The sequence below is a fragment of the Gallinula chloropus genome, assembly GCF_964237585.1.
Source record: "Gallinula chloropus genome assembly, chromosome: 13".
Taxonomy (NCBI): Eukaryota; Metazoa; Chordata; class Aves; order Gruiformes; family Rallidae; genus Gallinula; species Gallinula chloropus.
The window spans coordinates 15,347,074-15,364,543 of record NC_140098.1 but is presented as its reverse complement, the minus strand read 5'-3'; the positions used below and the strand labels follow the sequence as shown (position 1 = coordinate 15,364,543).

The 17,470-nt window shown below is 54.9% G+C and overlaps 1 protein-coding gene across 1 annotated transcript in view; it reads left to right on the top strand.

The window, feature by feature from the left end:
- JPH3 (junctophilin 3) overlaps positions 1 to 16,728 on the top strand; it is a gene marked incomplete at its 5' end in the record, with an annotated part of 56,947 nt that extends 40,219 nt beyond the window's left edge. The window contains 2 exons of the mRNA XM_084270142.1: positions 4,384 to 5,303; positions 16,587 to 16,728. Of these exons, the coding sequence (XP_084126268.1) occupies positions 4,384 to 5,303; positions 16,587 to 16,667 (1,001 nt within the window). The 3' untranslated portion in view covers positions 16,668 to 16,728. The remainder of the gene's footprint in view (positions 1 to 4,383; positions 5,304 to 16,586) is intronic.
- Positions 16,729 to 17,470: the final 742 nt, after the last annotated feature.

Sequence of the window (17,470 nt, the reverse complement as noted above, 5' to 3'; positions counted from 1 at the left end):
ATACAGTTCTATAGGTTTGTGACTTCTCTTTAGAACACCTGGGCTCAGAGGGCTGGGGCAGCGCACATCAGTACCCCGCCCTTCACTTGGGTGTGCAAACCAGTCCCACGAGCACACAGAGGTGTTGGGGAACACGTGTTTGAGTCTCTCCTGGCAGCTTTTCCATCCCTCCAGAGCTTTTGAGCTTAGTATGTCCAACTTTGTGCTCATGGACCAGAGTCTCAGGGAGGAGGAATCCGAAGCGGAGCTGCTGCCGGGCGAGGGGCACGTGGAGGAGTCACCCCACGAAGGCTGCGCCTATCCAGGAGCAAGAGGGGCTGCCGCCAGTGGGAGAGGGAAGCTCCACATCCCTGCAGCAGCAATTAACATAGTAATTAATATATGTGAATGGTTTTATTCAAAGGTTTTCCTCATTAGGAGGCGTCTATCATTTCTTTTCTCCCCGGCTCCAGCTCTCTTAACTGAAGATTACTCATTGGGCTTAATTGCTCCAGGGGCTGGTGCTGGTGACTCACGGCGGCGGCGCCGCTGCCCAGAGCCAGGGGAATGGGATGGCTGCATCTTTTGGGCCAGCCGGCCCCTGAGTCCTCACTTAACCGCAGCGTGGAGAACGTGGGGGCGGCTGGGGGCATCCCATGGCTCCGCGGCTCTGAGCCAAATGGGGTTGGAGGTCTGACTCCAGCCTGAGTTGGGGTGCTGTGGAGAGCACACCCCTCACCCCAGACATCATGGGTGGGCATTTTGGAGGGGGGCAGAGTGTGCAGAGCGTCACACCTCTCTCTGCTCACTGGAAGAAGGCACAGCCCTGTTAAAACACCCCTCGGTGTTTCTCCCGCTCATGTCCAATTTGTATATCAAAGATCTGAGCTTTTGCATGGTCCCAGGGGCTTCCTCAGCCCTGAGATATTCCTCCTCTCCATTTCCTCCTGCCAAGAGACTTTGCTGGGTTAAACCACCTCTTGAAAATATGTTTTTAGGTAATACATTTTTTACTAGCTCCTTGACAGGGACACAGTGCTTGACTTGTGTTGGGGCTTGTGTTCCTGGGGCTCACGTCTGGGTGGGTTGTGTGTGAGTGAAGGGGGGGCTGTGTGGAGGGGGAGAAGGAGTTTCCACTTAGAGCACATTAAAAAACAAACACACCATCCAAGACGTGATGGGGAAAACCTGGGAGCAAGTCAGGCAGATAACAGCTGTGAGAGGCTGTGCCACCCCACAGAGCACGTAACCCCAGGTGGGGGAGCAGCTGAATGGGGAGGGAAACCAGCAGCAGGGACAGGGTGAGCTGCCACCACACTGCACAGCACTGCAGGGGCTGCAGAGCCTGCCCTGCACACTGCTGCATACCGCCCCTCTTGCACAGCGTTGTGGGTGCTGGATGTGACTCCCTTGCAGAGCGCCGTGGGTGCTGTGTGCCACCCACCTTGCACAGCATCGTGGGTGCTGTGTGCCACCCACCTTGCTCAGCCCTGTGGGTGCTGGATGCGCATGCTTCGCACAGCGTTGTGGGTGCTGTGCACCACCCACCTCCCGAGCATCCTTTCCTGCCCACCTCATCCTCAGCCCCGTGGGAATCCTGGCCCAGAGCATCCCTACGGCACAGCCCTGGTTTGAACAGACTCCAGACTGGTACCCTACATCGCTCACCCTCTTCCCTAGTGGTTTTGCATCTCTGTGTGCCAGTGAGATCTCCCATCTCCCCATCCATCACCCTGGCTGCGGTTGTACCCCCGCTGCCAGACACCCCTGGCCATGGCTGGGGTCAGCAGATGGGCCACACAGTGCAGGTGAAGTGACATCCCCAGGGTGATAGTGGGATGCTCATGGCAGAGGCAGGAGCTCAGCACCACTCCCAAAATCCCATACGTGGGTCCTTAGGGGCACCACGGTGCCAGGGGACAAGAGCTTTGAAGGTGCTGCGGCCTGGCACGGCTGCTTCCGTCCTGCTGGAGATCCAGATTTGGTGCTCTGCATCCTCCTTCGCGCTCTCACAACCGTTCTTCCAGGAACATCACGTGCTCCACCACTAATTTTAGCTCAGAATAATTGTTGCACATCCTCGGGTGTCGAAAGGCGGCAAGACAGCACCGTGCATCTGCCGGGCTCCTCCACAGGGAAACGCCTGCATCCCCACCGGGCACCAGGGCTGGAGGGGCAGCTGAACTCCAGCATCACCAGCCCCTGCTCATCTATGAGCCTCAACCAGGGGATGCAAAACTCAGGGAATTAACCCATGGAGAGGCAGAATTAGGTCAGCTCATCTCAGGCCTGGGTGGGAAAGATTTAGGGATAGAGAGTGATTAATAATGTGGTCGCTGGTGGGGGTGTCTGGGATGAGATGCTGGAGCATCATTGGGCTTTCTCGCCTCCAGCACTGGACTGGGGGTGGCCAGGGAAGATCAAGGTGCAGAGGGTGTAGGGAGGCTGTGGCTGGTTGTGCTGCTGGAGATCGTCTCTGGAGTCACCAGAGCTGGTGGGAAGCTCTCAAGTTTCCACCCCTCCAGCCTGAGAAGAAATGGGAAGGCAGCTGGAACGGGAGCATCTCAGCAAGAGCCACCAAGTCAGTCTGTGCTGTTGCCCAGAGATGGTCACTCTGCAGGCAAACGGAGGGGGTGACCTCTGCCTTCCTCCTTCACCACAATTTCTCACAGGTCCGAGGATTGCTGGAGCACCCCAGATGAATTCCAGGACGTTCATTCACCCACAGACAAAAAGGGATACAGGGAATGAACTAAACCCAACTGAGCACTGTCCCAGGCCACAAACAGAATTTTCTGGGGCAAATAATACCAGAAAACAAATTGTCTGTCATTAGAAGGTGGATTTCCCATTGAGAAATTGCTTCCCTAGGAAATTCCCAAGCAGCTTTGCTGCTATTTACCTTCAGCAGGGACATCCATCCCCATGCTCCTGGTACTCCCCGCTCATATCTGGACCACAGCGTGGTAGGACGCAGGGATGGCTGCAGGCAAAGGCACGTCCTGGCTGCAGCAGCAGCTCCCCAGGAAGATGTGATAGGGAAGAGATTAGAGCAGGAGCTTCAGAGCATTTCTTTTTAAACCATGGTAAGAAATGGAGTTCTTCCTTTTTGAGATTTGTTCCTTGCCCAGCCGTAGCAATTGCAATTAGATGCGTTTCAGGGGGCATTAGGCCATTAATATATTTATCTAATTATCCACGTAACTTAGCATGGCTGCAGCTGGGAACAGCTATGGCTGGAGAGGGTAAAATGAGAATTAACCACCATTAGCTTGTACCCCCTGGAAATAAGTCAGGGTTTCATCCATGATGGATAAGTTGTGGGGGTTTATCTAGTTGTTGGGAGAAGAGATGTGTTTCTTGCCAGCTGGCCACCTCCCACAAAAGACACCCTCTCAAAGTCCCCGTCCCCAAGTCCCTGTCCCCAGGGCATCACTGTCTGGTACAGATAAGACAACAGGTACTCATGTACTCATGTAGCCCTGACCCTGCTACCTGAACGCATGAGGCACGACCACCTGCGTGCTCCCCTTAAGGTCCTGCAAGGTGGGCTGAGCAGGGGAATGTCCGTGTCCGCCTTGTCCATACAGGGCAGGAAAGCTCTTGAATCTATGGCTCATGGGGTTTCTTCTTAATGGGAGGCTTATGCATCTTGCCCAGGTGAGAGCAACTCCAAGTTCTCAGAGGTGAGACCCCCACTTCTGCATCTCACAGCCACAAAGCTGATGTGTTCCCCGGCTGGGGAGAGGTGTGAAGGCTGTCAGCAGCGAGCTGGGCACAGGGTTATGCCAGCAGTGAGTCGGGCACAGGGTGTGATTCCGGCAGCAAGCTAAGCACAGGGTGATGCCAGCGGTGAGTCGGGCACAGGGTGATGCCAGCAGCGCCCAGCAGAGGTGAGCATGGGGATGGGGTGAGCTGTGGGCTGTGCCCAGCTGCATCTCATGCTGGCAGACTGGGAGCTAATGGAAAAAGATGGCCAGGTGGACCCCCCCACAATATCCAGGGACAGGGACGTGACACACTTGGGGATGGGGGTAGAGAAACTGCGTGCATGGTGCAGGAATGGAGCCATAGAGCAATGTGGGCTGTTACTTTTGGGTCTGCACAGTGGAGAAACACAACCCTAGAGCAGACAACCTTTGTCTTGAGGACACTGGGTGATAGTGGGTTTGGTGGTGTAAAACCAGCCATGCCTTTGCTCTGGGGCTAGTAGCAGAAGCTGCATATCGTGCTACACTACTGCTGTGCTGACCGTGCCCCGCGGGTCCCCTGCCGCCCATCCAACCACCTCAGCCCTGTTCCTTGCTGTGAAAAACCCGGTGGGGGGCCCGTGGAATAGAAATAATCCCGTGGTGTTTCTCTCTCCCTCTCTCTTTTCTCCTAATGACCACGCAAAAAATGAAGGACTCGAATGCCAGAGACCGAAGCGCCAGAACTCGAGCGATGACATTGAGGTCCTCTCCACCGGGACACCTCTCCAGCAAGAGAGCCCCGAGCTGTACCGCAAAGGGACCACGCCGTCCGACCTGACCCCCGACGACAGCCCGCTGCAGAGCTTCCCTGCCAGTCCCTCCTCCACGCCGCCCCTGGGTCCTTCTTGCAGGAACAAGAGCGCTCACTTCTCCAGGCAGGTCTCGGTGGACGAAGAGAGGGGTGGGGAGATCCAGATGTTGCTGGAGGGACGTGGCGGGGACTACTTGCGACCCAACAGCTGGAGCGAAGAGAAGGTCGGCGGGACTCGCGGCATGAGAAGCGGGACGCTGCGCAGCGGTCAGCTGGGGTCAGCCTCCGTCCCTGAAGACTACAGAGGTCGGAGTGGAGGACACAAACACTCGGCCTCCAACCACAAGCAAAGAGAGAGGTGGACAGATTCCCCAGCCACGGTTTCATGGACTTCCCACCACAGGTCCCACAACCACAGCTCAGGGAGCTCCAAACTGCTTGAGCTAGATGAGGAGAAGATGAGCAATTACGAGATGGAGATGAAGCCCCTCATGAGGATGGATTCTTATATGCAAGAGATTCACACCCAAAAAAGACACTATAGCAAAGGGGGACCCTGCCGGAGCATGGCTGATGACCACCGCGGGGAAGACCGGGGCTTCGGGGTTCAGAGACTGAGGTCTAAGTCCCAGAACAAAGAGAATTTCAGGCCAGCTTCCTCTGCTGAGCCCACAGTGCAGAAACTGGAAAACCTGAGATTCGGGGACAAAGCTGAACCTCGGCTACTAAGGTGGGACTTAACCTTCTCCCCGCCACAGAAATCTTTACCTGTTGCACTAGAATCTGAAGAGGACAGTGGGGATGCGCTCAAATCCAGCACGGTAAGTAGGTGAAACTGTGTGTGGGGACCTGGCTGAGAAACCCCAGTGCAGAGCTGTTGTGGTGGAGTGGGAAGGGAGGTGGCTCGGCCAGCTGAGCCAGACCCCAAATTACCATGGGGTTGCACCTTGGATCCTTCTCCCTTCTCCCATCCTGCATAATGGCATGTGCTGGAAGCCGGTGTGGGGCTTTCTCTGCAGGCTCTCTTGGTAGGAACAGCAGGTTTTCCACTGGAGGACGTGAGTAGCAAGTTTAGGGTTTGTTTTGCAACCCAGCCCTGGGACCAGCAGTAAAAATATGGTTGGGCTGGGCTTTTGGGCATTGTCCTGGTGGGAAAGCTAAGCCACAGGAGCAGGCAAGGTGTTGGTGATGCTTCCTCATGGTTAGGTTACAGCAACAGAACTTCACGCTGGCCTGAGAGCACGGAGGGACCCTGTTGCAGCATCGGTGCTTAAATCCTGGTCGCTGGGCATCAGCCTGCTGTGGCTCTGTGTCACGCTGCCATGATGCAATGGCACTGCCTGCTGAACCAGTGAACTTGTCACCCTGTTGTACTGGGGACCTGACTCAGGCAGAGGAGAGAACCATGGTCACGGAGCAGGGCACATGGTGAAGGGACTGGCCGCTGCTCAGGTTTTCCTGGTTCTTTCCCCCTCTGCTCTGCCCTGGTCAGACCCCACCTGAAATAGTGTGTCCAGTTCTGGGCCCCTCAGATCAAGAAGGACACAGAGCTCCTGGAAAGAGCCCAGTGCAGGGACAGTGAGGTGATGGAGGGAGTGGAACCCCTTCCTTGTGAGGAGAGGCTGAGGGAGCTGGGCCTCGTTAGCCTGGAGGAGACTGAGGGGTGACCTCATTAATGTCTATAAATATGTAAAGGGTGGAGGCCAGGCTTTGCTCAGGGGTGGCAGCAACAGGACAAGGGGCAGGAGCTGTGAGCTGGAGCAGAGGAAGCTCCATGGGAATGAGGATGCAATTCAAGAATTCAGGCAGGGAAAGTAACGGGCAAGTGCAGTGAGTGCTGCGGGCTGTCAGGGCTCCACAGGTCAGGCCATACTACACTGGGAGGAGCACTGGAACGCTGTCTAAGCAGAACCATCTGCAGCTGGGATGCAGGAAGGACTAAACTACAGATCTGCCAAAGCTTCCATGCTGTGGCTGTGGATAAACCCCACCCCCCCTGCCCCAGCCCTGTAGCTTTCTCTTCATCTCGCAGGTCTGAAAGCACCCACACGCTGGGTTTGCTGCTGGACTTTCCTATAGGACACATCCTGCCAGCCCAGCAAATAAACCCTGACGAGCTGCAAGGGAAGCCCTGAGCTCACATCCTGGGCGTGTGAGTGGGTGTGGAGGCCCGGGTGGGATGTCCTCCCTCCCCTGCTAGCTGAGACACCTGTGAAGCACCAGAGAAATGACAGGCAGCAGTAGGAGCCCAGCAAGTTTTCTGAGGGGAAAAGCAGCAGCGGTGGCTGCACGGACATTAGCCCTGTTGAAGAGAGGTGGTGGGTGCCCCGTCCCTGGGGGTGTTCAAGGCCAGGTTGGATGGGGATCTGGGCAACCTTGTGTAGCTCCAGGCCTGGAGGTTGGTGTCCCTGCCTGTGGCAGGGGGTTGGAGCTCTGTGACCCTTGGGGTCCCTTCCAACCCAGACCAGGCTGGGATTCTATGATTCTAAGTCTGTGGGGCTCCCAGATGGTCCCAGCGCCGCTGAGAATGTGGCTTCACGTGGTGATGGGGAGCTGGGAGAGACACACAGGTCCCAGGGGAGGAATGAAACCGTCACTTCTCCTCACTGAGTTCCTCAGGGACATCTCTGGCGTGAGTAGCCCTAGTATCTCCCCCTCCCAGCCCAAGACAGAGCTCCCACCTTGCGGGCAAGACCCCAGCCTGCACGTCAGAGCCGGAGGTAAAGACCCACTGAGGCACCAGCACATTAATTGGCTGATTCAAGTGAATCCCAGTAAGGAAGGGGCACAGCCTGCACGGAGAGGTGCACGCGAAAGCCATTAGGATGCACATCATACTTTTTAAGTGCTGTAGCTGTGAAGCAGCATGTTCAGATTTCTCACATTCATAACCGAGGGTGGAACAGATGGCGAAGGTTTGGGAGGAAGCTAATGTAATACAGAGGAAGAGATAATATGTGGATTTAAATAACCTACGATGCCAGCAACAATTTGTTCTAGCAAGAGCTGCGCCGTGCTAGCAGGGGTTTGTTCCCTGTGGCCTGGCAGGGATGGGGGTCATCGGGCAGGGGAAGGAGGTGTAGGAGAGGAATGGGATGTGATCCTTGTTCCAACCTCCTGCCCGGCGCCGTGACCTCGCCCGCACCCACCTTCAAGGATCTCAAAGCATTTCAAACTTGGGCGAGCGTAGTGAGTCCCTGAGGAAGAGGAGGGGGAAGCTAAGGGGGGAAGGATTTATCCCATCCACCTCCCTTGGTGCACGCTCAGGGACATGGGGGGGCTCACACAAAACCCACCGCGTCCAGCTCGTGCTCCACACCCACACCATCAGCATGCAGGGGCGGGGCCGGCTGTGCACACGCGTGTGCACATGTGTGCATGGACACGGGTGTGCCCACACGCCCCTTGGGCTTGCCTGACAGTCAGCTTCCCTGGGATCCACAGCGCTGCCATCTGTGAAGCTGCTCACTGAAAAGGGCATCTCTCCTCTCCCAGACAGCTGGGCTCGTTCAGAAAGGTGCCTGTCAGCGATCGGGAAGGATGCTCTTAGCTCAGGAGGGCTATTTCTTGCCCTACTTGGTGTATCCCAGCACAGGACTGTGGTCATCCTCACAGGTTGGCTCATTTTTTTAAATCATTTGCCCTGCCATTGATGAGCCCAGTGTTGGCTCTGCCTGGGACCACCAGCCCCGGGTTTGGGAGTGAGCACACACCTTCTTGCAGAAACACAGCCTTAAACTTATCATTTCTCTCCCCACACCTCTGGGTTTCTGTCTTAGAAGTGTGGCTGGGTGGGTTGGGGTACCACCTCGATGTCCATCCGCTCAGGAAGCGAGGATGAAGAGCTCAGCAGAGGAGTTGGACCTCTTGGGTGCTGGATGAGATAGAGAAACTTCATTCTTCTTGGTTGTTTTTCACCAGTCCCTTCAAAAGAAGCTCCCAGACCCCCCCTTTCACTGCAGCCACACATCAGTAATTGGAAATTGCTCTTACAAAGGTCGTTTCTTGAGGCTGCCGCTCAATAACATTGATGAAATCCAGCGCTGCTTGGTGTTTGCAGTCAGGGGACCCTGGGGGGGGGGGGGGGGGTTCAGGGTCATCAAGCTGGTGCTACAGTCGTCCATATAAATGCTCTAAAATTCCATTTAGAGCCACCCAATCGCTCTGTGTCCCTGTGCACTGAGCCTGGCACACACGGGACAAACTCACATCCGCTGGCATCGCTGGGGCAGACAGAAACCAACGTGCCGGGCCCGGTGTCGGTGCTGTCAGATTAAGGGACTTAGATGACCATCATCATCCTCTCTGGCCTTACAGGCCTGTGAGGTGTGAAGCTGGAGCCCGTGCCTGAATGCTTCACAGGTTCCTAGAGCCTTTGAGAAGATCTGAGATGGAGAAAAGGGGGTTGTTGAGACGCTGGGAAGAGAAAGAGGTTTTGTAAAATGCCAGCAACCCTTCTATCCATCAGCAAAACCCACGTTGTTAGGGCTGGAGGGGAGGGGTAAAGAATAATACATCTCTGTTTCTGCAGGTGCTGAGCATCTGCAGCTTCTAAAAGAGGAAAGAGGTGATTTAGGCACAGAGGTCCTTCCTCAGCATGCCTGTGAGAAGGGCCAGCACTCAGGCACGGACGGAGCCTGATTCATCTGCCTGTCCTCATTTAGCAGGAGCAATCATGGGTGTTTAGGTGAAGATTTCTAGGGACACGTTGTGGTCTCACTACAGGCACCCTGGGGATGTGAGTAGGCTCAAGACTTGGCCCTTTAAAATCCCCCCCCCCATCTCATCTCACCGGGAAAGCACCATGGTAGGGCAGAAGCCAAGAAAAAAGCCCCACCCCAGCCACACCCCTGACATTTTCTTTCATCGTCACACGCTGTCAGATAAAACCTCAGTGGTCCCAGCTTCTTTCCCAGGGAAACAGTCCCAGCAAGTAGAGACAGTGAGGCATCTGCTGGGTTAGGGGATCTGCTGGGTTAGGGAGGCATCTGCTGGGTTAGGAAGGGGTCTGCTGGGTTAGGGGTTCTACTGGGTTAGGGGTTCTGCTGGGTTAGGGGGTCTGCTGGGTTAGGGAGGCATCTGCTGGGTTAGGGGTTCTGCTGGGCTAGGGGGTCTGCTGGGTTAGGGAGGCATCTGCTGGGTTAGGGGGTCTGCTGAGTTAGGGAGGGGTCTGCTGGGTTAGGGGTCTTAGAGAGACCCGTCTCATTGCCTCTGGGTACCCGCTGGGAAGGCAGGGAAGGGATTCCAGCAGCTGCAGCATCTTCCTCACCCGCTTTCCTGCTCGAGAGGCGTATTTTCCATCAGGATATTCTGAGCAGGTTTTGCTGTCGCTGGGGAAAGTGAGGAGGAGGCAGCCAATCTGCAGCCAGAGCAGGGCTGTGCTGGAGCACGCTGAGCAGCCAGAGCTGGGAGATGAGGGAGGGATCCCAGGCAAGGGGCTCAGCCCAGGCTTTGGAGGAGTGAGGGAGTGGGCATGGGATGGGGGGGACCAGAGCCCAGCAGCTTGCCCCAGAGATGGCACATCCCTGCTGATGTGGGTGATGGATGGTCCCTTTTGCTGCCAGGTTGTTCTCAAGGGTGGGGTGTTTTCTCCCAAAGTTAGGTGCCTTTAGCTGCCAAGGGGGTAAACTGAGATAAAGCCAACAGCTTGGGTCATCCCTGCCTGAACAGGCACCCACGCTGTGTGTGGTGAAGCTTCCCCTGCATCTTCATGCTGCACACGGAGATGCTCCCGTCTATCTGCCTTCAGACCACTCTGCTGGGAAAGGGGTTAGGGGACCATCTTGTGGTTGGGGACGAAACCCTGGGGACTATTCCTTCAGTCCTCTCAGCCTTTCCATATCAGGTTTCTCCATCATTTTCTTTTCCCCACCAGGAGCCTTCCCCAGGTCTCCTAACAGAGGCGTGTCAGGGCTTCTCTCACCCCTCTCATCTCAAGCCCTGATCCCAAATGGCCATGGCACATACACGTGTCTGTGCAAGTACAAGCTCTGATTACGTGGGAATCAGGAGGAGAGTCAGTCCTGCAGCCACCCAGCTGCCATCCCACCATCCCAGAGACAAACCTGGACTGGGCATCGCCTCAGGGGCTACAGGAAGAGCTGCTGCCTGTGCAGAGCCAAGGGCTTGGGGGTTGTCTCTGACCAATGACAACTGGAAGCTATTCTTCTCTAAGCTCTTTCAGGTGCAGACATCACAGGCATTGCTTGTCACAACACAAGGTACATAACTGGGGAGAAATGTGATGCTTCACTTGACAATGTCCTTTAAAGACCCTTTTAATCTCAGGGGCCCTTTGCTGTACCTGGAGAGAGCACCTCGCTGGCTTGGCTCCTGTCTTCCCAGACTCATTTTAGGGTTTTAAACCCAACAACCCCTCTCCTTCCAAAAAGGTTGGGGGTCAAACACAGGCTTTTGACCTCACGAGAAGCAAAACCCTCTTAAAAATTATACCTAGAGCCCCAAACCACTGGCTCACTGCCAGCTCTGCAATGCGGGGCCCGAACCAGAACAGCTCATTACAAGACACAATCTGGGGACAAATATCTGCTTCCCCCTTGGTTTTTATCTGCAGAAGTGTTTTTTTTCCCCCCTTTCACCCCACCCAGATACCCACTGGTGCCTGTTCCTCTTACACAGGCATATTCGGCATCTCCTGGGCTCCTTCCTCGAGTCACGGGAGATGCTGTGACACGCTGGAGAAAGTGAAGTGAATCCCTCATGGTTCTTCTGCTAAATGGATCCATGGGGCATGGATCAAAGCTGGAGGAGGGAAGGGTTAGATGAGATATTAGGGGGAAGCTTTTTCCAGAGAGAGTGGTGAGGGGCTGGAAGGGGCTGCCCAGAGAGGGGGTGGGTGCCCCATCCCTGGGGATGTTCAAGGCCAGGTTGGCTGGGGCCCTGGGCAACCTTGTGTAGCTTCAGGCCTGGAGGTTGGTGTCCCTGCCTGTGGCAGGGGGTTGGAGCTCTGTGACCCTTGGGTCCCTTCCATCCCAGACCAGTCTGGGATTCTATGATTCTATGAAATGCTCCTTAACCATTTCACAGCAGCCTGTTCCTGGTGATTATGGGACAGTTCAGCACAGATGTCACACAGATGCCAAGTTTTCAGCGCTTTCCGCAGTGCTGAGGCTGGAAAACAACATGTATATATATTTTTTTGCTGATCCAAGTCCTGAGTAATTACACTTAATAGATCCCAGAGGGATTCCTAGGTAACCTGCACTATGGTTTCCATGGCAGAGAGGCAGAGCTTGTACCCTGTGATAACAGGTAATCATGGATTGTTAATGCTTAAATTAATTATGCTACAATTGTATTTGTAAACCAGCTGTCCCTTGTATTCCCAGTAAGGCTCCTGAGTTGCTACACAACAGTTAAAAGGATAAAAACAAACAAGACAGAGGGGCAGCAACAGTGATGCTCGGCTGCAGCATGCCCAAAACCACAGGCTGGGAGAGACCTCCACTCATTTCGGTGATGGGTCTGATCACCACACTGACCCCAGGGCTGTAACAAGGGTTTAGTCACATTCCAGCTCCCTTTAGAGGAAATCTTAGTCCTTGGGGATGATCCCTGTTGATGCAGAGGGCCCCTTTCACCTGTCTCACACCGGCGTACGCTGCCCATCCTTGGCAGATGTTTTCCTCCTCCTGCCAAGGAGCCCAGGGATCTCATTATCCAAAAGACAACTAAAAAAACCTCAGCCCCAGAGCTGCCTTGATGAGCTGATGAAATTTGCCATCACCCTGGATGATGCTGGGGCACACCAGAGCTTGATTTAATTTTTCCTTTCCTGGAGCCAGGCTGGTAACCGTTCCGGGTGGGATTCATCTCACATCACTCTCTCTACAGACAGCCTAGATGGTTAGTGCAGACTAGATGTCTAACGTTTAGACAGCTACAACTGGGTGAGAGGAAGCTGCCAACTGGCGTCTGCTTCCCAGTAAAGCAGGGTCTGGACTTGCTGGGAGGCGGCACAGCCCCGTCTCCTCAATAACAGGCAGGGGAGTTTAAAGACATCTCTGCAGAGCCTGATGATCTGCTTCAGCACTGCTGCTTCAGGGCTAAAGAGAGGGTTGTAGGGTTGTTTTTTTTTTCTTTAAAACAAACCAAAACCATCCCAAAAACCCAGATAAAAGGGAATCTTTGTGGGCTGCTTGCTGTCTGTGACACACAAACCCCAGGCTCAGCGCATCGACTCCACCTCTGGCTTTCTAGCACCGCGGTACCACTGGCCTCGGGGATTTCTTTGGGCTTTTTGAAGTCTCCAGGAGGCCAAAGAGGAGAAAAAGCATCGCTGAAATTATGGAAAGCAACGTGTGAATTTGCAAATGAGGGGCTGTTGGTCTTCTGTCTAAATGTGGGCGACTCGTGATGGAGGGCTCGTGATGGAGGGCTGGAGATGGAGGGCTGGAGATGGAGGGCTCATGATGGAGGGCACGTGATGGAGGGCTTGTGATGGAGGGCTGGAGATGGAGGGCTGGAGATGGAGGGCTCATGATGGAGGGCACGTGATGGAGGGCTTGTGGTGGAGGGCTCATGATGGAGGGCTCATGATAGAGGGTTTGCAATGGAAGGCTCGCGATGGAGGGCTCACGATGGAGGGCTGGTGATGGAGGGCTGGTGATGGAGGGCTCATGATGGAGGGCTCACAATGGAGGGCTCACAATGGAGGGCTTGTGATGGAGGGCTCATGATGGAGCGCTCGCGACGGAGGGTTTGCAATGGAGGGCACATGATGGAGGACTGGCGATGGAGGGCTAGAGATGGAGAGCTGGCGATGGAGGGCTGGAGATGGAGGGCTGGAGATGGAGGGCTTGCTTGTGGCGTGTAGAGCTGTAAAAGCCCCAGTTCCAACTGGCCAGCCGTGGCTGCGTGCAGTCAGAGGGAGTTCACTGACCCATTGCTGGGCTGGGCTCAGCAAAACAGCTCTTCCAAAGCACCAGCCCCAAATGATTCATCTCCTGCCCGGGCACGGCGCGGGAATCGCTTCTTAGAAGCAGATGACACGTATCCTGGGACATCTTTGCCATCAAAGGGGAGAAGGGCAAACGTTTCCTCCGAGCAGAGGTTAAGGCCCAAGGACCTTACAAGTTAGAAATAAGCCAGACATAAGCATTTTGAAGCACAGCACGATTCGTAATTGGAGCTAAACCAGAAGCTTCAGAGTGGCAAAGCTGCTTATCCACCAGCTGCTGCAGGCAGGACTCCAGCCCCGGCTAAGAAACGTCGGCGTCTCACCGGGGAGCAGCAGCCACACCTGCAGTCGCTGCGCCCAGAGCCCGTGCTGGGGTTAGCATGGGGGACAGGGGGTTGGAAAGTGACAACTGTAAAAAGGAAGTGGAATTTGTAGGTTGTCAGACAGTCGGATTTGAGCTGCTCAGCTTGCAGAGACCCCCTCCCAAGTCACCCAGCCTATTTCTGGGAGGCTCCTGCTGGCAAATGGGGAAGAAGGGCGCAGGCACGGTGGCAAAACAAAGGTTCTTCTCCTGCCTCTGGGCTGAATGGGGGCTGCAAGAGGCACAGACTGAGCAACACATCCCTGCACAGGCAGCCCAGCTGCTGCTGCTGTGATGTGGAGTCACCCCATTTTTCTAGAGGGGGAACGACTTGGGTGTGCTGGTGTACAGATGGAGGGCGTGCTCCCTCCCTGGACCCTGTTCCATCAGCATCCTCTGAGCACAAGTACTGCAGGGCTGCGTTTTCAGTTCAGCCCAACAGGTGGATGGGGAAGCATCCGTGTTTGTGTGGGTAAAGCTGAAGCTCAGGGGGAATCAAGAGGCAGCCGGACGAGCTCTGTGCTGCTTGTTGGGGAGGAAGAAGCAGCCTCCAGCTTATCCCTGGCTTGTGAGAGCCGGTGTGCAACTCTGCCTCCTTCACAGTGCACAGATAACGTACCAGTCTGAGCAGAGCAGGGGCAGAAAGCGAGTGGTGAGTGGCCCAAGGGGGATGGCAGCACGAGCGGGAGCAGCTCGGGCCTCCCCTGGCTGCAGGCTGGAGGGAACCAGGCGCAGTTTGTGCCTCCCTGGTGCCCTGCCAGCAGCACCAGTGCCAGTGATAATCACTTGCAATCTGTCATTACCTTCACACGAGGCTTGAAAAAGCGTCCAACCCAATAATCTTTTGAAATGAAGCTGAACACACCCTCCACACCCCCCTCCCCAAACCATAAATACCACACTGCACCGCGGCGCTTGGCACCGGCCAGGCCGGGGAGGGTGGAGGGGTGGCAACCTTTGTGCCTTTGAAAGCCTTTGCAGGGTGCAGGCAGAGAGCTTGGCTGGGAGCATCCAGGCGTGGATACCTGGCTGCGGGGAGAGGCTCTCTGCAATCCCTCCTTTGCTTGGCTTCCTTTGACCCTGTTGCTAAGCTACACACATGCCTTTCCAGCAAGCTCCAGCATCCTCGCTCCCACCCACTCCCAAATGCGAACTGAATCAGCTCAGGAGAGGAACCATCTCTGGCCAGCAAGGAGCTTTTTCCTCTTTTTTTCCCCCCTCCTTTTTTTTTCTCCTTGTTAATTTTTATTTTCTCTTTATTTTTCCTCTTTTTTCCCCACCCCTGGTCCAAGAACTTGCATGGAAAGGGCTCCCACCCCTGCCCCACACCAACCTAAAGGAGTTGGGAGCTTTGTTCCCAGGGCAGAAAAGCCATTTCCACCACTCCAGGCGATTAAAGCTGGCACAGCTCCTTTGCAGCAAGAATAGATGAGGATACCAGCTACTCCAAGAAATAGCTACCACCTACCTGCACCTTCGCTCGCCCTGATGCGTTAGAGCTTCAGGACAGCAAATGTTGTATGAGGTGGGGGATGTTTTTCTGACCCATGTTCCTCAGAAGGATGCTGCAGCACAGGGTTGTCTGCAGACCTGATGCTGGCCAGTCTCTTCCCATCATTCCTGGGGTGCTCCCAGGGTCCCACACCAGTTGACTGGGCTGTCTTTATGCTCAGGGAGGGAGGGGTTCGGGGGGGGGGGGGCTTCAGCTCTGGCTGTGGTGGGTGGCTGACACGGGCTGGCAGCAATGTGGGACCTCAGGAAAGATGGTTAGAGCTTCCCCCAAACCATGTCATACCACAGACCACTGCGTGCCAGCCTGACCTGTGCTGCTGTCAGGAGACCTGTACGAGCAACTTACAGGGGAACATCCCCCACCAACACCCCCAGCACCCCCCCAAAGTGCTCCAACACCATCTCTTGGGTTTGGTTTGTTTCCTTTTCATTAACTAGCCCAGGCCAGGGGCTGATTTTAATTAACCCTTTTAAGGCCAGATTGCCCATGCCCACGACACAGTGAAATCCAAGAGCAACCACTGTCCAAACTGGTGTGTGCATCGGGGGGCTTTAGGGCACGTTGGGTCCAGAGCTCATCCCTGGACTCTGGTCCCCACCCCAAGGCTCATGGGCATCATTGCTGGAGGCTGTAAATCATCCCTGGGGTCTGCTGGGCTGGGCTGGGGTCTGTAAATCATCCCTGGGGTCTGCTGATCTGGGCTGGGAGGTCTGTAAATCATCCCTGAGGGCTGCTGGGCTGGGGTCTGTAAATCATCCCTGGGGTCTGGGGGTCTGTAAAACATCCCTGGGGTCTTCTGGTCTGGTCTGGGAGGTCCTTAAATCATCCCTGGGGTCTTCTGGGCTGGTCTGGGGGTCTGTAAATCACCCCGGGGGTCTGATGGGCTGGACTGGGGGGGTCTGTAAAACATCCCTGGGGTCTGCTGGGCTGGGGTCTGTAAACCATGCCTGGGGTCTGTAAACCATCCCTGGGGTCTGCTGGTCTGGTCTGGGGTGTGTAAATCATCCCTGGGGTCTGATGGGCTGGTCTGGGGTCTGTAAACCATCCCTGGGGTCTGTAAACCATCCCCAGGGTCTGCTGGTCTGGTCTGGGGTGTGTAAATCATCCCTGGGGTCTGCTGGTCTGGACTAGGGGGGGGTCTGTAAAACATCTCTGGGGTGTGTTTGGCTGGGCTGGGGGTCTCTAAATCATCCCTGGGGTCTTCTGGACTGCAGCCCCACCGTGTCCCAGCCGCAGCCCCTACGACACAGCAACCCCAGGCAGCTTTTCAGCCCATTCCTCTAACTCCTCTCCTTCTCTTTCTCTTGCAGGGCTCGGCTCCCATCCTGGTAGTCATGGTGATCTTACTAAATATTGGAGTCGCCATTTTGTTTATTAACTTTTTCATCTAACTCAAGACTGTCTTGTTTGCAAAAATAACAGTTACATGTATGGATGGGGGGAAAAAAAATAACCCAGAAAAAAAAAACAAAAACAAAAACAAACAAAAACAAACAAATCAAAACCAAACAACAGCAGCAAAAAGGGAAAAAAAACACAGAAAAAAAGAATCCTAACTTGAACTGTCCTCTGACAATTTCCAAGTCTTTTCACAGAAGAACAACAAATGATTGAGTCTCACTCACAGTTTGCCTTTTTTCCTGGGTAATGTTTTTTGGATTTTAGCCAAAATTCTTTGCTTGTATAACACTATGCTGTGTGGCATGGCAAAATGCTATCAACACTCTGCCCCCCCAACACTGGAAAGGATGAGAAGGAATCCCAAGAAAATTAAAAGACAACAACCTCGTTTCCCTTCCCCTCCCCCTTCCTCCCCCCCTCCCCCCAAATAATTCATTCTGTATGTTTGTGGCAACAGCAGTGAACCCCCAAAGGGACACGAGATGAGGGGACCACGGGGAGAGGCTGTTTGAAGGGTGAAGGGGTCCTGGGGTGCTCCAGGCTGAGAAATCCACAACAGCTTTAATGATGGAGCAAATGGGGGAGGAAAGTAAAATCAGGCTTCCTTCTTTCCTTCCTTCCCTCCTTCCTTCCCTCTTTCCCTCCTTCCTTCTTTCCCTCCTTTCTTCTTCATTCCCTCCCTCCCTCCCTCCCTCCCTCCCTCCCTCCCTCCCTCCCTCCCTCCCTCCCTCCCTTCCTTCCTTCCTTCCTTCCTTCCTTCCTTCCTTCCTTCCTTCCTTCCTTCCTTCCTTCC